At 36.3% G+C, this 27211-nt stretch overlaps 1 protein-coding gene across 3 annotated transcripts in view; it reads left to right on the forward strand.

Annotated features, from left to right (window-relative positions):
• Positions 1–27211, forward strand: part of LOC141456999 (ATP-binding cassette sub-family G member 1-like) — a 204931-nt gene that overhangs the window by 165431 nt on the left and 12289 nt on the right. For all 3 annotated transcript variants that reach the window (XM_074133454.1, XM_074133457.1, XM_074133455.1), the window contains 4 exons: positions 9926–10071; positions 24320–24558; positions 26343–26465; positions 26562–26719. In XM_074133454.1, the coding sequence (XP_073989555.1) occupies positions 9926–10071; positions 24320–24558; positions 26343–26465; positions 26562–26719 (666 nt within the window). The remainder of the gene's footprint in view (positions 1–9925; positions 10072–24319; positions 24559–26342; positions 26466–26561; positions 26720–27211) is intronic.

Raw genomic sequence — 27211 nt, forward strand, 5'->3', positions numbered from 1 at the left:
AGCATACCTCCGCAGTGGCTGAACTTACATACGAGGTGTGGCTATTAAATAACGAGACTATTGCTGTAAAACATTTTATTTTAAATTTATACATATTTAGTTATTATCACCTTCAATATATACCCCTCCCCTACCTCTACAACGCTCCATGCGAATTTACCATTGTTCGAAACAGTGCTGGAAGTCTTTTTCTGTGAGCTCCTGCATGACGCGTGCCACTTTTTCTTTCACAGCTTCAACGGACTGAAACCGTGTTCCTTTTAATGTAGATTTTTTTTTGGGGAACAGATAAAAGTCACATGGGGCCAGGTCAGGCGAATAAGGCGGTTGGCCTAAAACTGGGATGTTGTACTTGGCTAGAAACGTCTTGACATAAAATGCAGTGTGTGCTGGCGTGTTGTCTTGATGGAGAGAACCCATGACTTGTTCTTTCACAAATCGGGTCGTTTTTTTCCCTTACTCTTTCACGGAATTGAGCAAGCACTTCACGGTAGTAATGTTGATTAATTATAATCGATATTTTCATCCGTTTTGGACGTGGAAGGGCGACCCGGGCGGTCATCATCTCCGACGTCTTCTCAGCCATCTTGGAAACGCTTGAACCACTCAAAAACACGCGCACGTTATACAACATTCATCGCCATAAACTTCTTTTAATGAAAGATAAGTTTCAGTAGCGGTTTTACCAAGTAAGTGTGAAATTTCACGACAATTTGTTGCTCTATTACATGTGTAGTATCATGTTTTCGGCAAAACGAAACTAACACCTATTACACAAACGACAGTTCCGGTCAGACAGATTTTTCTACAAAAACACGTGAGACGCTGCAATCGAAAGTGAAGGCTTTACGCTGCACAGCTGTCGGTCGTTAAGATTTGGCACATGCATAGTTCTTCTATAGCAGCATCAGTCAAAGTTATTTAATAGCCACAGCATAACACCCTTATAAGGTATTTTCTGAGCCAATCACTCCTTATAAGAAGGTATAAGTCCAGGACAAGTTGACAATGACACTCTGTACTGGCGCTTAGTCAGCAGAAGAATAAGCAGAATCAGCTTAAACAGAGGGAAGAACAATGACACATGATGGCCCATTAGGGTAACTACTTATCCAGTTAAACAGCTCCAAGGGTCTCAGGCGGAAAACCGAGTACTTCGCTAGTCGGTCCTCAAAGTCCTTATCAAGTACCAGAGTGGGGGGTACTTACCAAAAAATATAAAGCTAGAGTATAATATGTTTTATTTAAATTAATTCAGAAAAATGATTTAATTTTTTTCCTTTTTTATTGCTACAACAGGAAATCTTGCTATGTCGTTGACGCTCTTTTCCGGTGGAAGGACTTGATGCTTTGGTAAAAAATAAATCTCAACAGGTTTACTTGTTTAAAAACAGCAGAGATTTCCTTTAAATATCCAGGATTTCGGGGCGGATGTTGGTTTAGTCGTCAAGAGCGTGGCTTTGTATTGAGCGTTGTATTATGTAGAATAAAAATAGTTTACAGTAAAGTACGAGCTTCCGTACCCGACGAGGGACACCTAATTGGTAGTTGGACATTAAGCCCCGCCTGGAAAAAAATAATAGATGATTACTTTACTTAATTTTACCCAGGATTTCATCTTCTTTGTGAACTTTATTGGTGTGCAGCGTATCTTTTTTTTTTGTGTTTCCATTCTAATGAAGTTCAAGTGAAGTCGTTGACTTCAACTTCACACACTACTGCGTTTCTTAATGCTTAGTAAGTCCTGTCTTCCTTCCTTCTAGTGTAGTAATCATTTTAAGGAAAATGGATCACATAATTATTGCCTTGGTTTTGTCGATTTGCTATTATAATATAGCAGGAACTTGTCATTTTGTTCTGGGACGTGACTGATAGTTCTTTGAATAATTTACTTTTTTGTAAGGCGTAATTTCTGTAGTCGGTCGGTTTCTTCTTTTCTTTTGACTTTTAATTTTTTTTCTTTAATTTAACTGCTCTAATGAAAAGTGGCACGAATCTTAAAAAGCCGGTGTCCTCGTTTAGAAAAATTATTGTAATCATTTTTGTCCTCAGAGGAAATTGGACTGTTCTATTTTCTAGCAATTATTCGATATGAATTGTACGATAGGATGGTTACTTCATTTAAATGGTTGTTCACTTAAATAAATTTTATTTATTACAAAGTTGATTTGGAGATGTGGTCATGGCCTACTAAGTCGTAAAGAGTTTTCCATCGAATGGGATAGGGGCCCTCTCGTGGCCTAGGTGCTACGCTTTAAGGCGTCCATTCGTCTTAATAATGGCGTCAACTTGGCGTCTGTTCCCTCAAATTTCCTCCAATATGATTGCCGCAGTGTTGTTGAGGGCAAGAAACAGTCACAATATGCCAACGATTCCCACGTAAATGTCCTGATCTTTTTTCTTCAGGAACAAAGGATCTGTCCAACAAAAGATATTGCTAGCAGATCATACTTCTTGCGACATGTTTCGCAAAAAAAGGAATGAGACAAAACAAATTATGTTCCCATTGGTTAAAAAAAAAATATCCAATAAACTATAATTACGTACAATTATATCCTCTTTGTATGTAATTATACAATTTTATTGATAACTACCTATTTAAACTTTAAAAAAGTCTTCAATTATATTTAATTTGGAAATCTCCTTTTAAAAAAAAGTCTGTTATGAACTTACACAAAGTTTTCTTACTGCAATTCTTGAGATCTAAACTTATAAATTACATATTTAGTTTATTGCATACATAATTCGGACTTATAAAACTATATTTTACTTCAAAATGGCCATTTTTAGTACACGTACAATATTCATCCAGAGCACTACCCCAAAAATAATTTTAATAGCTAAATAATTAGTGTTGTCTGTAACGAGAGAACACTGTCCGGAGGCCGGCAGTGCACTGAAAAAAGCTCCGGGCGCTAATGACCTCAGCTGTTGATGCGCCAAAAAAAAAAAAAAAAAAAAAAAAAAAAAAAATAGCTAAATAATTCAATTAAAAATTGTTGATGTAAGTAGGTGTAATTATCGTATATACGTCAGAAGTGACATATTAAGTGATAAATTCATTCAGTAAATTGGTATTTCCGGTTTTACAATTTCCTTCGAACTATCAGCAACAAATTTAACCAATGCTTATAGTATAAAAGACAAAATGCCGTAGAAATAGAAATAGAAAAGCGGGACGGGACCTACGCCCCACGGCACCGCAGCCACAAGAGGCTTATTGTGCCTTCCTCTTTAAGTCTAGTAGATGAAACCTCCTCTACTAAGAAGGTTGAGGGCATTCCCTACCAGTTCCTTCTGCGCTACAATCTCCTTTGGCCTCAAAGTTCCCAAAGATATCTGTCTAGCGCAGTCTCTCCATTGCAACGTAATCAAACAAGTAAGAGGCCATTTCCTCCTCTTCCTGGCACACCAAATCTGCACAACGGTTCCGAGCTAAATAAGCCCTATCTAGTTCAGGTGCTTTCTGAACCTACCATGCCCTGTGTGAATAGGCCTGTCAGCAGAGTGATCTGATTTCTGCCCAAGTCCAGAGTCCCTTTGGTGCTTTGTTTTCACAGCAAGGGGCATGACACTTTTGCCGTGTGTAACACCATGAAAAAAATGGGGTAAATTGTACTGAAACGAGACTTTAGAGGGATACCTATCCTAACCCTTTATCCAGAAAATGCCTTTTTATAGAATTTTCTTCCAAAAAATGTTTTTTTCTAAACCATCAAGTTTACAACCATTTTTATATAAAGCTATTTTTTAGTCAATCTCTAGAAAGTGAAAATGCGTTTAGTATAGAGTGGTACTTTAAGTATTTTAATCGCTAAGTTTATCGTACGGTTTTTTTGAGAGCGTATATCAAAAATTATTTTGATTTTATTGCGTTTACAAATTTTTCGTGTCTTAATTTTTAAATATCTTTCCGGTAAAAATATCCATTTCATAAATTAGGCATGTTCTATTAAGCGAAACTAAAAACAATACCCTAATCAACTTCTTTTTATTCAAAATTATATTTTAATAAATTAAAATGTTTTACGAACCGTCAGACTGATTATATTTAATAGCCCGTGCTAATTTAACGGATATGACTCCATAAAACTTGTTTTGTAACTAAATTTAAAGCAAATTAAAACGGAAGTATGTGATGTATATGCGAGGATGTTTATTGTTTGATACAAAATTGTCAACCTTGGGACTGAGCCATCATTTCCTGTATGAGAATATGGTTGTATGATTTAAATGTGCTTTGATTATGGGCAATAAACAATTATTACTTATCTGTGACCAATGATTTTTCCTCCTTCCTCCTCGCTCTCTCTCTCTCACCCCCTCTCTCTCTCTCTCTCTCTCTCTCTCAAAAAGAGGAAGTATTGCGTACTTTCAATTCAAGCTCTGTGTAGTCCCTTGAGTACGACAACGAAGATTTTTAGTTGTAAGTTTTGTGCTAGGAAATTTTTGATACATCAATTTTAATTCGCTAATTTAATTTTGGGCAGTTTTTCTGGGAAATGGTTGCACAGATTTCTCTTTGTAAACTTTGTGGTAACCACAGCATCCTTTTTTTTTTCATTCGATCTGCGGCACACCAAATTCTTTTTGTATCATTATTTCTGGCACGCCAAAACGATTTTAAGTTTTTTTTTTCTTCTTTTTTCGAAAATGTAGAGACACTTATATCCCCAAAATAGATAGATCATTGAGTCGAGCACTCAGCCTTAAGAACCACTTCCTGTAATCTTTCCACTTCAATTCCTCTCAAGATATTTCTGAAGTAGTTTTCACCAAATTAAAAAGGCTACAGATTTAAATTTTAGTTTCTTCTATAATCTCAGCTTTTTAGTCAAAACGTTTTAGGTGCATAAAGATAGCCAAGCGGTTAAGGTACTAGACCCGCAATGCTAAGATTGTTGGTTTAGTGGGTTCGATTCCCGGGGTCTAGGCCTTGGATTTTATTTAATGGTTAATAAAAGAAATTTACAGTAAAGTATGTTAGGTGGTTATAGGCTAGACCCGGAAAGCTAAGATGTATTGTTGGTTTAGTGGGTTCGATTCCCGGGGTCTAGGCGTTGGATTTTATTTAATGGTTAATAAAAGAAATTTACAGTAAAGTATGTTAGGTGGTTATAGGCTAGACCCGGAAAGCTAAGATGTATTGTTGGTTTAGTGGGTTCGATTCCCGGGGTCTAGGCGTTGGATTTTATTTAATGGTTAATAAAAGAAATTTACAGTAAAGTATGTTAGGTGGTTATAGGCTAGACCCGGAAAGCTAAGATGTATTGTTGGTTTAGTGGGTTCGATTCCCGGGGTCTAGGCGTTGGATTTTATTTAATGGTTAATAAAAGAAATTTACAGTAAAGTATGTTAGGCGGTTATAGGCTAGACCCGGAAAGCTAAGATGTATTGTTGGTTTAGTGGGTTCGATTCCCGGGGTCTAGGCGTTGGATTTTATTTAATGGTTAATAAAAGAAATTTACAGTAAAGTATGTTAGGCGGTTATAGGCTAGACCCGGAAAGCTAAGATGTATTGTTGGTTTAGTGGGTTCGATTCCCGGGGTCTAGGCGTTGGATTTTATTTAATGGTTAATAAAAGAAATTTACAGTAAAGTATGTTAGGAGGTTATAGACTAGACCCGCAATGCTAAGATGTATTGTTGGTTTAGTGGGTTCGCTTCCCGGGGTCTAGGTCTTTGATTTTATTTAATGGTTAATAAAAGAAATTTACCGTAATGTATGTTAGGTTGTGGTAGGCTAGACCCGCAAAGCTAAGATGTATTGTTGGTTTAGTGGGTTCGCTTCCCGGTCTTAGGCCTTGGATTTTATTTAATGGTTAATAAAAGAAATTTACAGTAAAGTATGTTAGGAGGTTATAGACTAGACCCGCATAGCTAAGATGTATTGTTGGTTTAGTGGGTTCGATTCCCGGGGTCTAGGTCTTTGATTTTATTTAATGGTTAATAAAAGAAATTTACCGTAATGTATGTTAGGTTGTGGTAGGCTAGACCCGCAAAGCTAAGATGTATTGTTGGTTTAGTGGGTTCGCTTCCCGGGGTCTAGGCGTTGGATTTTATTTAATGGTTAATAAAAGAAATTTACAGTAAAGTATGTTAGGAGGTTATAGACTAGACCCGCAAAGCTAAGATGTATTGTTGGTTTAGTGGGTTCGCTTCCCGGGGTCTAGGCGTTGGATTTTATTTAATTTCAAAATTCTAAAGCTCAAGTTAATTCATTTTCCTAAATTCAGTAACTTGCCTAACCTTTAGCGTAAAAGTTTAGAGCTTATCTTCTGAATTATTGAATTGATCACAAAAAAAAAAGAAGCTTAAAATTACTCACTTTGAGGAAAAGTACAACTTCTCTCACTAGTGCAATAACAAACAAAAAAAGAGGCAACAAAAAAACAAAGATATTAAGCAAATTATCATACCAAAAAAAACTATTTAGCTACAGTGAAATAAGTTAAATTATTTTCTACGTCCTGTAATTTTCGTTAATGACAAAATTACATGATTAATGTTTTAAATAAATAGCGAGAAAAAAAAATATTCAGTTTTATTAAAATTCAAACCTTGAAGAATCATTTAAAAGGTATAACGTTTGTGACAAAACAAAATTTATTTAATTATAATTGTATTTTCCTTATTTGTAAATTGGTAGTACAATAATATACAAAGAAAATGTAATAAACATTTTTAATGTTTAATATTTTCATCGCAGATTTTTTTTGCAATAAACATAAACGTTTTATTTAATGATATTTAGTTATTTTTATCTATAAAATTAATATCATTTCATTTATTTTAATGCATTTATTTTCATGTACAATAAATGTGTTCAAATAATGGGTATAATAATGTTCTTACAATTAAATGTTATATTGTACGTACGTTGAAGGTTATGATGAAGTAAATAATGCGTTTTTCACAATTTTAATGGTAATAATTAAAATTAAAGTACATCATATATAAGCAATTTACTTAATTGCTAATTTTTTTTTCTATAATTATTTTTCAATTGATTGCGAAATTAAGTGTTAAAAGTTTCAAAACTTAGGGCTGCTTAAATTTTCTTAGAATATTACGATGTATTCGTTCCTTCATTAGGGAATGGACACCATCACCATCAGACTTACTCTTGCAATAGGCAGACTTACAAAATTCTGCAGCAAATGGAAAATTAAAATTAACCACGACAAGACAAACGCTATACTCTTCACCAAACGCAGATCCACTCTTAACCGACAAATCAGATGTAATAACACTTTCAATCCGTGGTCCTACCCACGTTAAGTACTTAGGGGCTTACTTTAGACAACAAACTGACTTTCGCTATGCACGTACAGGACAAAGTAAATTCAGAGGCAAACTGGACTATTTCCTCTACTCTCACGTGACTCCAAAATGACTGTGGACCAACAAACTACTCCTTTACAAAGTTGTCATTAGGCGCCGATGTTGCTCTACGCCTAGCTCCGCCTGGAGCCTGGACTTGTAGTAAGCAACATCAAGAAACTCCAGGATAACGCAGAACAAATTTCTCAGACTCGCAACAGACTTTCCACGAAGCACTAGAATTGACTCACTCCACGGAGACTGCGTCCATTATCCTCTGGTACACTCCTATATCCAAAATCGTCTGCTCAAACTCCTTTCCATCCTAGACTGCCATCCCAATCTACTATGCCGCGACATAGCCTCCTACAGATTCTTGTACAATATACAGACACAAAAGAATAAGACAGATACTCCTCTAACTCTCTACACTAGCTGCAGGTTTTTCCTCTCCTTTTTTCCCTGCATTCCAGTCCTCCTCACCTAACATTTCTCTTAATTCACTTAGTTAAGAAGGTTGAAATGTTTTTATACATTTATACTTCTTTTATTTTATGTATTGTATACGAGGGTCGTTTGAAAAGTCAGAGAGATAGCACTACTGGCGCGTATCGAGGTTATGTTTAGTTAGTAGCATCTCTTGGAAGAACACACACCAAGTTTCAGCCAGATCGGTCCATTTCTTTGTGTTTGGCATTCGTTTGAATCGAGGAAGTCGAGTGATTTTCAAAAAATGGACGAAAAAGAATTTCGTGTGTTGATTAAACACTACTTTATGAAAGGCAAAACGCCTCAGGAGACTAAAGAGAAGCTTGATAAACATTATGGTGACTCTGCACCTTCGATTAGAACAGTTTATAAGTGGTTTCAAAATTTTCGGAGTGGCCATATGGGCACAAGTGACGCTGAACGTTCTGGACGCCCTGTTGAGGTTACTACTCCAGAAATCATTGATAAAATCCGTGATATGGTGATGGATGACAGAAGAGTGAAGGTGCGTGAGATTGCTAGTGCTGTGGGCATCTCGAATGAACGGGTACATAATATTTTGCATCAACATTTGGACATGACAAAGCTATCCGCAAGATGGGTGCCGCGATTGCTCACGCTTGACCAAAAACGAAATCGTGTGAAGTGTTGCAAAGACGGTTTGCAGCTGTTCCAGAAGAATCCGCAGGACTTTAAGCGTCGTTTCGTCACTGTGGATGAAACATGGATACGAGGGTCGTTTGTAAAGTCCGTGCAAAGTCAGAGAGATATCACTACTGGCGCGTTTCGAGGTTATGTTTAGTTAGTAGCATCTCTTGGAAGAACACACACCAAGTTTCAGCCAGATCGGTCTATTTCTTTGTGTTTGGCATTCGTTTGAATCGAGGAAGTCGAGTGATTTTCAAAAAATGGAGGAAAAATAATTTCGTGTGTTGATTAAACACTACCTTATGAACGGCAAAACGCCTCAGGAGACTAAAGAGAAGCTTGATAAACATTATGGTGACTCTGCACCTTCGATTAGAACAGTTTATAAGTGGTTTCAAAATTTTCGGAGTGGCCATATGGGCACAAGTGACGCTGAACGTTCTGGACGCCCTGTTGAGGTTACTACTCCGGAAATCATTGATAAAATCCATGACATGGTGATGGATGACAGAAGAGTGAAGGTGCGTGAGATTGCTAGTGCTGTGGGCATCTCGAATGAACGGGTACATAATATTTTGCATCAACATTTGGACATGACAAAGCTATCCGCAAGATGGGTGCCGCGATTGCTCACGCTTGACCAAAAACGAAATCGTGTGAAGTGTTGCAAGGACGGTTTGCAGCTGTTCCAGAAGAATCCGCAGGACTTTAAGCGTCGTTTCGTCACTGTGGATGAAACATGGATACATCACTACACTCCTGAGACCAAAGAACAATCTAAACAATGGGTTACCAAGGGGGAATCTGCGCCAAAAAAGGCGAAGACCGTTCCTTCGGCCGGAAAGATTATGGCGACTGTCTTTTTGGATTCGCAAGGAATAATCCTCATCGACTATCTGGAAAAGGGTAAAACTATTACAGGTGCATATTATTCATCGTTATTGGACCGTTTGAAAACCGAGCTGCAAGAAAAACGCCCACGATTGGCCCACAAAAAAGTCCTTTTCCATCACGACAACGCACCAGCTCACACCTCAGCAGTTGTGGTCGCAAAATTAATGGAAATAGGGTTCCAACTCGTTTCACATCCCCCCTATTCTCCAGACTTGGCTCCCTCGGACTACTATTTGTTTCCCAATATGAAGAAATGGCTGGCGGGAAAAAGATTTTATTCAAACGAGGAGGTGATTGCAGAAACGAATGGCTATTTTTCAGACTTGGACAAATCCTATTATTCGGAAGGGATCAACAAACTAGAGCAGCGTTGGACGAAGTTTATAAGCCTAAAAGGAGACTATGTTGAAAAATAAAAAAGGTTTACCCCAACAAATTAAGTAGTTTTTATTTTTGCACGGACTTTTCAAACGACCCTCGTATATTTATTATAATAAATATTTATTCTTCTTGTTCTTCGTTCCTTCAAAGCATGGAATTATTTCTATAATTTTTATTTATTTATTTTCCAGATAAAGGAACTCCTGGTAATGCTAGGACTGTCGGAAAATAGTGAAACTCTATCTGGAAACCTCTCTGGTGGTCAAAAGAAGAGATTGTCTATTGCTTTAGAATTGATAACCAATCCGCCAGTGATTTTCTTAGATGAACCTACCAGGTAAATGTTTTCATATAATATCTAGTTTTTTTTTTTCAATTGAATCGTAATTTATGTAATGGATGCTGTTAATATAAGTAATTAAATACGATACAGATTGCCATCTGTATGAGCAGTTTACTCGCAAACAACCTTTAGGATGTGGGAGGGGCCAAAAAAAATACGTTTCGGAAAAAAATTGGTTTATGGAGAGGGTAAGACAGATTGATGCGAGAATATGCTGAGGATTTGGGAGCGAAAAGTGTTGCGGGAAATCTATGGCCCGGTGTACATTGACGGGGTGAATGGAGGCTCCGAAAGAACGAAGAACTCAAGAAACTATACGGAGATCCTGACCATAGTTTCTTGTATCAAAAAAAGGGCAGGCTGAGGGGGCGCGGCCATATTGCCACGGATGTCCCATCATCGAGTTCCTAAAAAAGTATTATATGGACACCCGGGGAGGGGCTCAAGACGTAGTGGTCGTCCCAGGATGACGTAGAAAAAGATCTGCGATAGGTGGGTGTTAGAAGACGGCGGCGCCTAAAAGCAGAAGACAGGGAAGAGTGGCACTCTCTCTTGAATGAGGTCCAGGTCCTACTATAGGACTGTAGCACCATGGGAAGAAAAAGAAGACAGATTGAGGTTAACTCATTCACAAGATGAACAGTGCATGTTTTCTGTTAATTCGTTTGGCATTTCTTTTCAAAACTCTGTTTACAGTTAATGTGTGTTCCAGTTTTTCCCAGACAGTTTCTGGAAAATGTTCATTACAATTTTCTTGAAAAACTAGATGTAAACCAATACTCAAGTAGATCAATAACTTTTTATAGATAGATTTTCTTGGAAAATTCGCTTTAGCCATTCTGAGGAGGAGGAAAATAATGTATTTTATTTTTTTGATACTTCGAAGGTTCTTTAAGTTTTACTTCATTTTGTTTGTTCGCCTGTCGACTGAGTAAGAGGAAGTACGATTTTCTCACCAGAGGTTTTTCCCTCTTCCGTTCGATTAGACAAGGGGTGAACCATCAATTAGTGGGAAAACCTTTTTTCGTGGGATACAAAAACACATTCGATGAATTACATTTCTTGAATACCAACAGTTATCATTTCCGCCTGTGTGTACGTCCCATTTCATTCTCTCTCTCCCCCCTCTCACCCCTCTCTCTCACTCTCTCTCTCTCTCTCTCTGTGTGTGTCTGTCTGTCTCTATTTCCGTTTTCTCGTAAAATAGCATTTAATTTTGTTTTGTTGAAAATTAATTAACTTTTTTCAATTATATCGAAGGCGCTCAGAAGAGTAAATTATTATTAAGGTTATTGGATGGCACAGGATGTGGCCACAATGTGACTTAAGACCCGAGGAAGCAACATCCCTTTTATATATATTCCCTTGAGGGTACATCGCTCACGGACATAGTAAACTAATATCAGCAAAAGCAGGCTATCTGCCCTAAACGCTGTAGGGACATGGGCTTTTTTTCTCCTAAAATTATACCCATAATTTTAACATTCAGGACTGGACTAAATTATGTAGATGACTGACTGTCTAAGCGTTCTCAGTCAGTGTAGTGGCCAAAAAACTTCCGGTATCTGTAGGGGCAATAGTGTTCAAGCTATAGTGTACTAGGAATTTCATTTTTTCTTTGAAGACAGACTGACCCTATACGAGGTCTGTAAATTAAGTAATGAGACTGATTTTTTTAAATTTTTTTAATTCAAAAAGAATTCCAATTCTATATTGTCTCCTTCAAAATAACTTCCTTCTGAAGCCATACAGCGCTTGAGACGTTTCTTCCACTCCTCATAGCAGTGCTCGAACTCCGTTACTGGAATAGCCTTCAGCTGGGTCGGTTACAGCTGTTTGAATGTTTTCGACTGTCCAAAATTTGAGTTCCCTTGAGGTGACTTTTTCAACTTCGGGAAGAGAAAAAAGTCACAAGGACTCAAGTCAGGCGAATAAGGAGGCTAAGGAGACACAGGAATGTTTTTACTGGCCAAAAACTCGTTTTGTTGAAATTGCTGTGTAACAAGGAGCATTATCGTGTTGCAACACACCTTGATGTTTGGTCTCACACGAATGGACCCTTTTTTCGAAGTTTTTCAAGAACCTGTCGGTAAAAGTGTTGATTTGACTGTGGACGATTCCGTGGAATCGAAACAACAAATCAGCATGCATTGAAGATCTTCGACTTCGCCATCCTTGCAATATCAATAAACCAGAGTTTTTGGCCAGTAAAAAACATTCCTGTGGCTCCTCAGCTTCCTTATTCACCTGACTTGAGTCCTTGTGACTTTTTTTCTCTTCCCGAAGTTGGAAAATTGCCTCAAGGGAACTCATTTAGGGACAGTGGAAAACATTCAAACGGCCAGCTGATGGCTATTTCAGTATCGGAGTTCGAGCACTGAGGAAACTTAAGAGAAAGAGATCTTATTTTAGCTCATTTGCTCCATATATTAGAAGTATTTCCCCAAGAAAAATGCGTCTTAAGGCAGATCTAGTGGGGGGTGGGGGAGTTTCAAGAAAATTTTTGTTTACTTAAATTTGCAGAAGACTTTAAAACGTCTAGTTCCGGTTTAAAAGCAAAATATAAAATCTGTTCTATCGTGTTTACTACAAGGGCGTAACTGACAGTAGTAATACAAACCTCCGAAATGTACAATATCTCCAGCCAGTGCAAGGCCATTTTTTTAGCAAATTTATCATTTTTAGAGCATTAGAGTGTGCATTTTAAAAATTATTTTTATTGAAAGTCATGATCGCTAATTATACAAAAAATTACATTTTTAGATAACATTTTCTCCTTGCCTTATTTAGAGATTTAACCTTGCATAGAAGCTACACATTCGACAATTTATGCATTTATTAAAACTGTCCGGTAGGACAGTTGTATAAGGGTTGACCATCAAAAACTGCACGAAAAAGTGTAACGTTGAAAAACACCCAACTTTGACAATTTTTTTCTCTTTTTCTACAAAAGATAAAATTCCCAAATTTTCTTTAAAATATGGGGCAAACCCTCCTTTATAGCTGTAATTTTTTTGCAACAACCCACATCTAATAGGTATCGAGAAAAAAGTTGCCAAAAATGAGCAAAAACGGCATTTTCAGAAAATGTTCTTGTTCTTGTTCTTCTTGTTGTTGTTCTTGTTCTTCTTGTTACCTTTTTTGTAAACAACGTAGCGCCTAAACGCGTGAACCGATTTTCATGAATGAGGTGTCATTCGATTCGGAATTTTATGTAGATGTGCCTTTTGGGGGTCTCGACGCTGTACATCGAATGGGCGCGGAGTTAGCCCCCTTTATGTAAGGCCCCCTCCAAAATTATTATTACTAATTACTCTGTAAATCTCGGCCCGATTTTGATAAAATTTGGTAGGATGATAGGGTTAGGGCTCCCCTACGTAATATTAAAGCGGCGATCTGCTCTTACACTTATTAAGGGGAAGTATAGCAATCATTTCAAATTATCGACACGCGAACCGATTTTCATGAATGAAGTGTCATTCGAATCGAAATTTTGTACAGATTTGCACTTTGAAAGTCTCGATGCTGTGCCTTATAAGGAGAGGAGTTTGCCTCACCCAAATAAGGCCCTTTCTAAAACTATTACCAATATTTCTATAACCCTTAGTCCGATTTTGATAAAATTTAGCACGAAGAAGCGGTAAAAGCTCCTCTACGTGGCTGTGAAGTGCCATCATGCTCTTACTCCTACCAAGAGGAAGTACTGCAATCGTTAAAATAATCAATGAGTGAACCGATTTACATCAATGAATTGCCGTTCGATTCAAAATCTTTGTCTGTATTCGCAGTTTATTTTTCTTACTCCTCTTAAAAGGAAGTACTGAAATCGCAGTTTAATTTTTCTATTTACGTACAAATACCTTCCTATTTTATTCAAAACGCTTTTTCAAAAAAATTGTTATTGAGGATGGTTTGTGGACCGCAACTATAATCATTCTTTAAAAAGATCTCTTCAGTGGTAGTTACGGTTCCGACTTAACACCTTATCAGGTTATAATGATAGTATTGCTTATTCCAAATTTTAAAAAAATCTGTAAAGCAGATATGTAACTATACAAAATAGACAAAAAGGAAAATCTATCCAAAAAGTACAAAAATCTCCTTAACAAAAACTTACAGTTTAAAATGTTAAGTATAAGGGTTGATTAAACGCCAAAAGGTACACAAATCAGAAGTACCCAACATTTCATTAGTACTTCATTGATATTATTTAAGTAATTTTACTGCATTAATTTTCATTAACATTTTTTAGAATTATTAGATGTCACAGACCCTTATGCTGGCCACTTCATTTATAATATTTTTTTGTTATAATTGTTATATTATTTAATCCAAAGAACATTAAGAAGTAAAAAATAAATAAATAAATAAAAATGAGTGCAATCGATTATCTGCATGGTCAATCGTGTGAATCGACCTTAAAAGATAATGTTGGAAGGCGAAGGTTTTTTTTTTTTATTATTATTATTAATATTATTTTGCCGCGTGTACATTTTTTGTTACGCACATGCGTATATAATAATGTGTCATGTACGAGTACATGCGTTTAATAATAAGAATTCTTTGTTTCGGAAATGTCATCTCTTAGTATTTTACGTCAAAAAAAATGACGTATTTTTATTACTGCGTAGAATAATTAAATGTTCTTATTAGAATTATGGAATGTTTTTTATTTTTTGGATGGTTTGTTTTTACCAAAAATATATGCGACATTTTAATTATATATTACAGGGTATCACATCGAGTTGACAGGTTATATTATACTATTTTTTTTTTTAGAATAATTTTCTTGTAATTGTTTAATAATTAATCTAACAGAAAATTACGCTGTTTAAAGAAAAGTCGTTTAAATGATGGAAATTTTTAATATTCTAACTTGTTCCATTTTTTTCTTCCTCACTTTTCCCTTCACGTACATTACCAGCGCAGCTTGCATACAAAGATGATATTAATGAAGTTCTTGGCAATTTTATTGCATCATCTTGCATTATTATAATATTGTCCCAAGTTGAAGGCCATTTTCCTTTTCTCTTTTTTTTTGTTCTCTGTCTCACTCTTGTATATGTGCACATGGGCACGCATGCTCAGACAAAAAACTGAATAATCAAATTAGCTTATTCATTCATTGTCAGCTGTTATCTGTTTTTTGACGTCACTTCTTATTTATTTAAGACTCTACTGTTCTCTATCTCTAGTTGTTCATTTCCTGTTCAGTTATTTGTTGCTTTTTTTTTATATTTCCTTCAATAGTTAAATTAACGACAAACTTAATATGCTAAAAATATTGCAATTCAATATTCATGCAGACAATGTAAAGTAATGCCTATTTTTTCAGGCGGGGCTTTACGTCCAACTACCAAATTAGGTGTCGTGGACGGAGGCGACTAGCAAACTACTTTACTGTAAATTTCTCATATTAATCATTAAATAAACTCCAAGACCTAGACTAGGAGAATCGAACCCACTAAACCAACAATACATCTTAGCTTTGCGGGTCTGCCTATAACCGCCAAACATACTTTACTATAAATTTCTTTTATTAACCATTAAATAAACTCCAAGACCTAGACTAGGAGAATCGAGCCCACTAAACCAACAATACATCTTAGCTTTGCGGGTCTGCCTATAACCGCCAAACATACTTTACTATAAATTTCTTTTATTAACCATTAAATAAAATCCAAGGCCTAGAGACCGGGAATCGAGCCCACTAAACCAACAATACATCTTAGCTTTGCGGGTCTGCCTATAACCGCCAAACATACTTTACTATAAATTTCTTTTATTAACCATTAAATAAAATCCAAGGCCTAGAGACCGGGAATCGAGCCCACTAAACCAACAATACATCTTAGCTTTGCGGGTCTGCCTATAACCGCCAAACATACTTTACTATAAATTTCTTTTATTAACCATTAAGTAAAATCCAAGGCCTAGAGACCGGGAATCGAGCCCACTAAACCAACAATACATCTTAGCTTTGCGGGTCTGCCTATAACCGCCAAACATACTTTACTATAAATTTCTCATTATAATCATTAAATAAACTCCAAGACCTAGACTAGGAGAATCGAACCCACTAAACCAACAATACATCTTAGCTTTGCGGGTCTAGCCTATAACCGCCAAACATACTTTACTATAAATTTCTTTTATTAACCATTAAATAAAATCCAAGGCCTAAGACCGGGAATCGAGCCCACTAAACCAACAATACATCTTAGCTTTGCGGGTCAGCCTATAACCGCCAAACATACTTTACTATAAATTTCTTTTATTAACCATTAAATAAAATCCAAGGCCTAGAGACCGGGAATCGAGCCCACTAAACCAACAATACATCTTAGCTTTGCGGGTCTGCCTATAACCGCCAAACATACTTTACTATAAATTTCTCATTATAATCATTAAATAAACTCCAAGACCTAGACTAGGAGAATCGAACCCACTAAACCAACAATACATCTTAGCTTTGCGGGTCTAGTCTATAACCGCCAAACAAACTTTACTATAAATTTCTTTTATTAACCATTAAATAAAATCCAAGGCCTAGAGACCGGGAATCGAGCCCACTAAACCAACAATACGCCTTAGCATTGCGGGTCTAGCCTATAACCGCTCGGCTACCGTGGCGCCTAATAGACAAAGTAATTTTATATTAAAATTTATTTTCTATTTTAAAAAAATATAGTTTTTAAATTCAAATTAATATTTAGCAATTCCCTTTCGTTTTAGTACGAAGTCTAATAACCATTCTTAATTTCTTGCATACCGGTCTAATCACGATGAAATGGCTTAGTTACAGACAAAACTATGTAGTTGTAGCTACAACTATAACTTACTAGGATAGTAGTAGTTGTAAGATTAGCGTTTATCTTTTACTTTGGCGACTGGTTCATTTTGATCCCCAAGGAAGAAATTGTCTTTTTCAGGAATAATGTTTTATTTCTTTTTTTTTTTGGACCAAGCTTTCGACCTAGGCCCTAAAGATGTCCATAGGTTTGAAAGCTTGGTAAAACAATGAATACAAAATTAGTAAAAAAAAGGCAATAGTTGAAGTTAAAATAATAATAATAATAATAATGTTTTTTTATTGTCAAATTTAATATACATAAATATTGTACAAGGTCGGGCTTATTAGTTCGGAACTGTTGCGCAGATTGTGTCAGGAAGTGGAGGAAACGCGGCCTCTTGCTTGTTGTTCGTTGCAATCGAGTGGTTGCGCTATAAAAACCTTTTGGCTCTTTGAGATAGTAGCGCAATAAGAACTAGTAGGAAAAGTCCTCAACCTCTTTAGCAGGGAAGGAGGTTTCGTCTACTAGATCCAAAAAGGAGTAGGGCACAATATGCCTCTTTTGGCGCTGCAATCGAGCGGTTGCGCTATGAAACCTTTGGTAGTTTGAGACTTTGAGGAGATAGTTGCGCAAAAAAGAACTAGTAGGAAAAGTCCTCAACCTCTTTAGTAGGGAAGGAGGTTTCGTCTACTAGATCCAAAAAGGGGAAGGCACAATAAGCCTGTTTTGGCTACGATGCCGTGGGGCGTAGGTCCCATTCCTTTTTCTAATGTAATTTAATCTAAACAACACTAAAGAGATTGTAGTTGACGTTGGTTGACCAAATCCGAGATCTCAAAGTCTAAACGGCATATACTCCATCCAGCGCCATTGTCAGAAACCACAAGCAACTGCAAGATACGTACAGTTGGAAAACTAAGAATTATCTGAATGAGTAGATATGGGCATTTCGTGATAAATCATTCAGTGTCAGGAAGAGGAGAAAACGGCCTCTCACTGTCTGTTCGATTGCGGTGCAATCGAGCGGTTGCGCTATGAAACCTCTGGGAACTTTGAGACCAAAGGAGATAGTAGCGTAGAAAGAAATAGTAAGGGAAAGTGCTCAACCTCTTTAGTAGGGAGAGGTTTCGTCTACTAGAACCTAAGGGGAGCCCCTTTTGGCTGCGGTGCCGTGGGGCATAGGTCCCGTACCGCTATTGGATTTAAGAGTACCATATTATTTCATCTGCCCTTCCTCAGTTGGCTCTTAATTGAATTTATCTTGGAAGTTCAGGTTATGCTGCTGGCAAGAAAAACCAAAAACCCAGCCTCTAGTTGTACCAAACTATTTTGTTTGAACCAATTAAGTGTTTAATTCGTTTACGTTCTATTGGGTGCTCATTTACATCATAATTAGCGCGAATTCATGCTGAGTGCACGTGGCGCACATTAAATTGAAACATGGCGTTTCTGTTGGCTGAATTAGCTAGGGTAGGATGAGAGGTGGTAACGGAAGTGAAGACGAAATCTATGCACCAAACTGAATAATCTAACCTCTGATGATAGATAGAAATCCCTAAACCGTTCCGGAATACAAAGAACATGCGCGTCTTACGTCGGATAACATCAAGGTATTATCCAGCACTATGGAGATAACCACATTTTATGAAATAGAATAATCATGGTAAAAATTAAATTATTTAAATAATCCGAGGAAAATTTATAATTTATAACAAAAAATCACCTTGAGAATTAAGAGGTAGTCCTGTGATTGGTCAAACCAGATTCATTACTAACTCTTTCATACTCGCAAAAGGGCGTACTGCTTTAAATAATTGAAAAGAATTATTTATTACAATTCATATGCGACGTTTAATTATTTTACAATGGCGACTTTGTGAAGGTTAAATTGATCATTAGTTTATTATTAGTATTGTCCTAATATTATTGTAACTATTACTAACCAAATGGATATGTGCTACTTAGTCACAGGGAGGTGCTTACGTCACATCCCCTCCATGAATATCATTACGAGGTAATTTGGTGTCGACCTCCTGCTGTGTACTGGTAATGAACCTCGCAGCCGTTCAATATACCCATGGACGTATATATTTCTTTGGCATTGATTTACGATTTAGGTAGAAAATGAGATAACGCGGTGTGGGGGAGCAGGGAGGGAGAGATCATTGATCTGTCGATTATCTTCTTTTTTCCTTAAAAAAAAAATTATTAATCGATATGCAACGCGATTTACGACTGGGCAATGCACTTAAAGGCAAGCCAATTACCCAGCATGCCCGCAAGCTCCTATTGAAGGTTATCTTCTGTAGAAGTACGCAAGGTCTTATATTCAGGCACCCATTTCTTCGCTGCTAAACAGTAAAAAAAAACAGTAATCGCCTATTTTTTCAGGCGGGGCTTAACGTCCAACTACCAATTAGGTGTCGTGAACGGAGGCGACTAGCAAACATACTTTACTGTAAATTTCTCACATTAACCATTTAAATAAAAACCAAGGCCTAGAGACCGGGGAATCGAACCCACTAAACCAACAATACATATTAGCTTTGCAGGTCTCGGCTCTAACCGCTCGGCTACCGTGGCGCGATATGCAACGCGATTTACGACTGGGCGATGCACTTAAAGCCAATTACCCAGTATGCCCGCAAGCTCCTGTTGAAGGTTATCTTCTGTAGAGATACGCAAGGTCTTATATTCAGGCACCCATTTCTTCGCTGTTAATATACCAAAAAAGGAACAGGAGACTCTGACGCATGTTCATTGTATCTCTGACCAGTTTCAGACATTCTATCTTTGGTGTAGGTGACATGTTCTCCTGTCTCTATCTCTCGCACTCAGTTAGCAAGCGTATTGCTAGACGGAAAACATGAGTGAAGTTGAAATTTCCTGCACCAAATTCATTAACCCCTTAACGTGCACGCTCAAGTTAACTCGAGCGCGCTAAACTGGCCAAACTGTGCACACTCAAGATAATTCGAGCGGCCGTTGTACTTTATGCTGCTATAATTTTTCACACTCGAATATAATCGAGAATTGAAAATAACAATGTGAAAGCAAAGAAAAACAATCGTTTTATTGATATTTATATATATAAAAAAAAAAAACTGTGCATTAAGGGGTTTATACCCACCTGATGATGGTAGAAAGTCCAAAACCGGTCTGGGACGCTATAAACATGCTTACCATGACCAGATAAAAATTCAAAGATATTATCAAGCAATGCGGACGTAAACATTCGTATTCCAAAATTCTGGGGAAAATGCGTTCTGTAAAAGTAGTATTTCCGGTCTGGCTATTTTCTTTAAATTTAAAAAATTTAGTCCCAAATTTAATTCTTAACATAAAAATGGCTAGGCAGTAAAATTATCAGCACTTTAGGAGAGGATGTATGATGACCTACGTATCCCTTCCTCCCCAAAAAATGCCCTTAACCGAAATTTCCCGGAAATTCTAGAACTGCATACACGTAACTAGCGGATCGAGTTTAAGGAAATCGTTTGATTGAGAAGGGGTTTTTTTTGAGCAAATCCTAAAAAAATAAAAGCTGAAAAAAAAAGCGATTCAGTAAGGTGGTTCTTTCGATTGATTTGATATTGACCAAAATCGTATTGAGGCATCTTCTTGTGGCAGGTACTTGAGGTAGGCGAAATACCAAATTTTCAATTTCCTGCTATATTTTTGGTTTTTGAGTTATACTGTTTTACACAAATACGCACCCTTTTCCCGTACTTTGGCTGCCCCAAAACAGATATTTTCTCAAATTCGGAAATCTCCACGACTAAAATACTTCTTGTTACTGGTGGAAAAGCCGCGTCTAAAGATCGCTTTAGACTTTGCTTTTTAGGTGAAATATTGGTCCGAATATATTGCCTGCCTGAAAATTTGTTTCTCCTTTAGAGATTAATTATCAGAGACTCCTGGCTGGAAAACTTAGAAGAAGTTTGAAATCCAGTTCCGTGTTGCCTTTATCTCCACTTCCGTTTTTCCTTATCTCTTTCTTTACTTCCGTTTAATTTCCAGCATTTCCAAGGAAGAAGGTTTTTTTCTTTTTTCGTTAACCGACCAGTTGCCACCCTCTGTCAGGTGTTCTGTTCAGGCGACCCTTCTTTCCCTCCCTAACCTTAGAGGATACCAACTTACACACCTACGTACAAGGTCATGTATACTTCTTGCACAAAGTATTTAATTACTGTCTTACCAAACTGAACATTCCTCACTCGTTACTCTTCGCAGAATACTTTTTACCTTCAACAACTTTTACCTATTTTATTACACTTTCCAAACTTATTCTGACATTATTTGGCAGCTAGAGAGTTGGTTCCGGTTTAAAAAGAATGAAATAGAAAAAGGAAGAAGTTATACTTGCTCTCCCTGCAATTCTCATCTAGTCACTTAATTTCTTCAAACATAGAATTCTTACAGTGTTGTAAATATACCAGCAAGTTGCTCATTATTTAAAGTTTTTTTTTTAAGATTTTACTTATTTACGCAAACATTAAATTATTAGAATTGCAATTCATTAATTTTCTTTTTTAATTTATTTACAATAGTAATTTTCAATCTGCATATAAATACGATATATACAGTAAGAAAATATGGTTGGTGAAAATGTAAATGGGACGTGAAGAGTAAGAGGAGAGAAACTACCCAGTGAAAACATTCTACAGGAAATCGATGATGACGATGATCTTCAAACCTGAAGGAAGTTTTAGGCGATTCAGTCGGCGAGTATTGTTAGGGATGTTAGAGGAGGCGAAAGACAGTACAAGAGGTTCAGAGCAAATAGAGAGAGCAGTATGGAATTTTTGATATTTCGTCTTGGCGAGTTGATGTACGAATGGGATTTTAAGGTTGGCCACGTAGAAAGGAGCGTCAGCTATCTGTCGCAGTAGTCTTTATTGGAATGTTTGTACAGTCCGTATGTTTGTAGGTTTGTTTGATCCCCACGGCTTATGGGTTTTGAGGAGAGGAGTATTGTATATTAAACGTTTGAATACTATCAGCAATTTGAAGCTGTCGACGCTTCAAAGTAGAGAAGTTTGTCACTGCTTGTCTTTTAAGTCTAGTATGTGGGTCTAGTTGTTTGTATATGAATAGCTCAAGGTAGTTGCACCAGATCTGTACAAGGAAGAGGATTTCTGTTGAAGAAGACAGAAGAGGACAGCAGCTCCGCCTAAAGAGTAAACCGTGACATTTCTGTGGGTTCACATCAATATTATTTCCCAGTACAAAAAATGAAATAAATATAATTCAGGGTTTTCAGTTTAAATTTGCGCGCCCCCTAACTGGTGAAATAATTATTGAATAACCACAAATACACAATGTAACCTTCCTCACCAGTCAGGAAGTGTTGTACGAGACGGAAACATAAATGAAATTGAATTCTGATCTACCTCTTATGATGGATGAAAATCCGAAATACGTTATAATCTGCACAAACTAAAAATTTAAATAATTATATCTGAATAATCAATTTTTTTTTAAATCATATAATTAGAATATTGTTTTTGATTTAACTTTTCTCCTTTGAAGGAGCTGTAAATAATTATTATACCGTTCGTTTAATACTTTACGTAATCTTAATTTAATATTTTAAAATTAAAATTACTTTAAATTAAAGCTTCTTTATGGAGCAGAAAATGTTAAATTTAGTTAAAGTAACTACGGTATGGTGGGGAGTGGATATTTACTTAGAATGTTAAGAATTAATTACCTTCAGAAGAAAGGTGGTGATACTTTTACAAAGACGGGAGGCAAGTATGTTAGGGAGGACGACCGGGAGAAGATTCTTATTAAGAAGGTTGTAGGGGGCGGCGAGAGTCGGAGGCGGCGAAGGAGATCTTCTTCCCTGGTGTCATATAATGTTGGCGCCGTTACAGAGGGGGAGAGGCTCCCGATGGAGAAATTTAAAAGCACTCCTTTTTAACTCCTGTCTTGCACACTCCTTTTGCTAGAAATAACCATCAATGTAGGGATCTGTTTTAGAGCCTCCTTTTGATAAACCTGGAATGTCTACTTTGTAGAAAATGAGAGACGAAAGTAAAAGAGTACGCTAGGCTTCTGAAGCGAAAGGTTCGTCCTGCTACAAGATGGAGAGGGGGGATTTTAAAATTTGACGTTATCGATGGAACAGAGTTGTGACATCATTCGATATTTTCTTTGTAGTAAAGTTTTAAAGCGGCAAACAATTCTTCCCGACGATGTTTAATTTAATATTTTATTAATTAACGAAATTAATTTTAACCGGAAATGGCTCTAGCGATTTTTTGGTCCTTCCTCTTCCTCGACTACGTAAGAGAATGGTGATGTAATAGAACCCAGGTACTCGACTAAACGACAGGAAGTGAACAGAAGCATCAAACTACTCTTCAGACTACTTGAGCGCAGATCAACTCTTGATTTGATTTGTACATGACCCTGTTTAGACCGATGTGGGCTGTAGGATTCCATTAATTTGCCAGGAAAACTGATGACGTACTCATCTGCCTAATTTCCTGCCTTTTGCGAGGAACGAAAGGCAGGAAATAAGTAAAGTAATAGCCTATTTTTTTTCAGGAGGTCTTTGAAGAGAAAGAGAGAACGTATTTTACTTAAATTTCTCATTTATTGCATTGAATCCAATCCAAAGGCGAAGACCAGAAATCGAACCCAGTTTTAGCGGGCGGCGCTTCTAACAACTCCGTCGATCTCCGACTATTATTTACAGCCTACTCCATCGTAATCCTCTCGCGCATAGCGGCTCTCGCTCACCTCCTCAGACTATCCTGTTGGTGGCTAGAAGCGGGAAAAGGCCTTGAGATCTATTGCTTATAAGTGAAATCATTCGCAAATGTGTTTCACAATTGGAGTGGTTACTCTAACAAGCCATAACAAGCGAACTTTACCAATAAAGGGAACCAAAAATATTAATTTCCGCCGGAAATGTTCCATATGACGTCCCCTTATTCTGATTAAGTGTTTTTATAATTTTTTTTAAGACTTCCGAAGCTAACAAATCTGTTACTTATTTTAAAAAAAATAGGGAAATCGGAGGTGGCACTTAACTTGAACCTTTTTTTTTTAAAAATTTTTAGCAAATTATTTGAACATATTGTAAGTAAATTTCGTATCAGATCTGTGGTTAGGGCACTTCCGGCCTGCTGATAGTGTTGCTCTCAGTACAGAACATAATGACTCATCACAAAGAGTAATCACAACTGCGCAAGTGCAATCGGCTGCGAAAAGTGCCAACCGTTAGTAAAATTCTTGAACGTTTAGACTTTCCTTATTCCTGAAGCATGGAATTGTAAGATGAAATTCAGGTAGCAATAAAAGACTAATAAAATCTCTTTTTTTCAAAAAAATATTTTAGAAGGGATCAGTCCTTGAAACCTAAAAAGGGCTTCTACGTATTATTGGACAACCAATAAATTAATTAGATCTATACATATAATTTACGTATGTTACAGTGGACTAGACAGCGTATCGACAAGTTCCTGTGTAGCATTGATGCGAGATCTAAGCAAACAAGGCAGAACCATGATCTGCACCCTGCATCAACCTTCGGCCCTTTTATTTGAAAAATTCAACCAGCTTTACTGTGTCACTGAAGGCAAGTCCATATACCAAGGTCCGCCGGCTAAAGTACTACCATTTATGGCAAATTTTGGTCTGATCTGCCCGCCCTATCATAATCCGGCTGATTTCAGTGAGTATTTTTATTGGTGTGTTTAATTTTGATTAAATAAGCCAATGCTTATTTTTAGAATTTTTAAAATTTAACTTAAGACGCATCTACATTCTAGGTCATTGGCGCCCGAAGCTTTTTTTTCAGAGCTCAGCCCTGGAGAGTGACTTATCTCTGAGACTTTAAAAGATTTGTACCAGATAAACTTAGTGACATTGTGGTTTCACAACTTAGTGGTACTTTAGAACTATAAACCTCAGACACATTGAAATAGTACTCCGAATTATGTCTGGTGAATGTTTTATATTAAAGTCTAAAGCTGTCACTTAATTGGCTGAATAGATTTTTTAGAAACTTTCGTACTTTCTATAACGGAAGTAAGTTGAAATATTACGAGGTTTTTTTCAATTTTTTTTTTATTTGTGTGACATTCAATCAAATAATAGCAATATCTTATCCCTGGAATATACATGGCTGTTTTTGACATCCTATTGACAAGATTGGCATCCTGTGTTGATAGTTGAATGGTCTCTCCAGTTAAATAGTTTTTTTCAGCAGTTCTTTTAGTAGTAATTCAGCGGATTATTTATTTTTTTTCTCTTCAGTTTATTGGAAGAACTACAGAGTTGTGAATGAATCCTATTCGCAAAATATTATTTTTTTATATTTAGCAAATAATAATTAGTTTTATTGCAGGATATGTCTGCAAATAAATCTGCTCCTACTTAGATTTTTGCAGAAACCATTACCAAATTAATAAGTCAAAATTCTACCACATTTTAATACTTCATTTCCATTAAATTTACTTGTAATTGAATGCTAAAAGACAAAAAATATTTAAAAATTATAAAAGTACTCAATTTTTCAATCAAAACTTTAATCAAGTTGGCCACTGCTACAAGTGGCCGTTATTACGTCAGGTGATTATAACCTTCCTTCTGTCTATGGCAGATCTAGACCGATAGTATGTGTGGAGGGAATTCGTTATCCAAAAATACTGGTTGTGCTAGAACGTTTTAGGATTTCCTTTTATGGTGAAAATTATTGACAACATCTTTTGATAATAACCACAACATTTGAAATGAAGTAGTGAAGAAACAGACGGCAATACAACTTAGTGGAAGAAAAGTGATGCGTGTTAACTTTTTAATTGTTTAAGTACTACGTAATTATTTAAGAAAACTTCACATCCTAACTATAATTTATTAAATTTTCATTCGTGAAAAGTCAAGTGAGTTTACTGTTTTGATTATATGTTTTACTATTTTCTCTCACTTAGTTAATTAAGTGAGTAGGTATTTGTAACCTTCAGATTTTCGATTGAATGTTTCCCCGTTTTATTAGGAGTCCCCGGAATATGAGAAAAATTGTTAGACAACTAAGTTGTCTCTGTGTTGTTTTATTTGTACCGTTTATCACTGAAAAGTTCCATGAAGGGTATTTTGTAGCGAAAAGGTTTGTTGATTTCATTCTGCAAATTTTGTTTTGTAGTTTAAGGTCGTATCTCTTGTGTTCCTGATTAGGGTTAAAATGTGCTTCGAAATACGAGTTTGAAGCAGAATTCTTGAACTAGAAGAATCACTTGCTTCATAGATCACTTTCACTTTCACAACAAAATGATTCTTGAAAAATTTCAGTGTAAATAAGGTATGATTTTACTAACAATAAATTGTTGGTGTGAATGAATATGGGCCAGATGATCCTAGTTTCAAGAATATTTAAGAGTTTAGTGAGCTTTGAGAATAGAAGTCACAGTAAGTCTTTTGTTTCACCCCAGATTATTATTCTACTTGTTGAATTTACAGTAATAGAAGTAGCTGCTGGTGATTATCCAAGAGATCTGAACGCTCTAGCAATTTGTGCAGAAAATGCTGGCCAAATGTTAGCGATAACGACCAGTGTCGATAAGGTTATCGAAGAAGAACGAGGTAAGGATAAACATTTAACTGAGAAAATTGATAATATCAATAAAATATAACTTAAGAAATTCTAATAAATTGTTTCCTTTTTTTTTACCTTTACAGGCCTAGAGATGCATAAATTAACAAATAGTAGTGACAAATCAAGAAATTCGGATTCAGATCTGGGTTCAGTTAGATCCTGTTTACCAAAGCCAGCCTCAATATGGATTCAATTATTCCACCTATATAACAGAAATTTATTACTGTTACGAAGGGATTATGTAAGTACCTACATTTATTTATTTGCTTGCCTAAATCATGTCAGATAATCTGATATAACAATTTTTAAAGTTTGCTTTTTGTCCGTACAATTTTCGAAAAAATAAAGATCATCTTTCTATTACAAGAAAGATTTGCGCAAATTTCGGATTTTAAGTTTGCAATGTACGTTTTGAGATCCCCTGTATTCGAAAAAGTGGTTTTCCTATTTTAAGTTTTCAGTATTTGTAAGTGAGCATCGTATATTCTAATAGCTAGTTTAACCTCTCGGTTTGTGAAAGTATTGTAACTCCTACATTTATTTATTTGCTTGCCTAAATCATGTCAGATAATCTGATATAACAATTTTTAAAGTTTGCTTTTTGTCCGTACAATTTTCGAAAAAATAAAGATCATCTTTCTATTACAAGAAAGATTTGCGCAAATTTCGGATTTTAAGTTTGCAATGTACGTTTTGAGATCCCCTGTATTCGAAAAAGTGGTTTTCCTATTTT

The sequence above is a fragment of the Rhodnius prolixus genome, unplaced genomic scaffold (assembly GCF_049639745.1).
Source record: "Rhodnius prolixus isolate KJV_2025 unplaced genomic scaffold, Rpr scaffold_10, whole genome shotgun sequence".
In the NCBI taxonomy this organism is placed as follows: Eukaryota; Metazoa; Arthropoda; class Insecta; order Hemiptera; family Reduviidae; genus Rhodnius; species Rhodnius prolixus.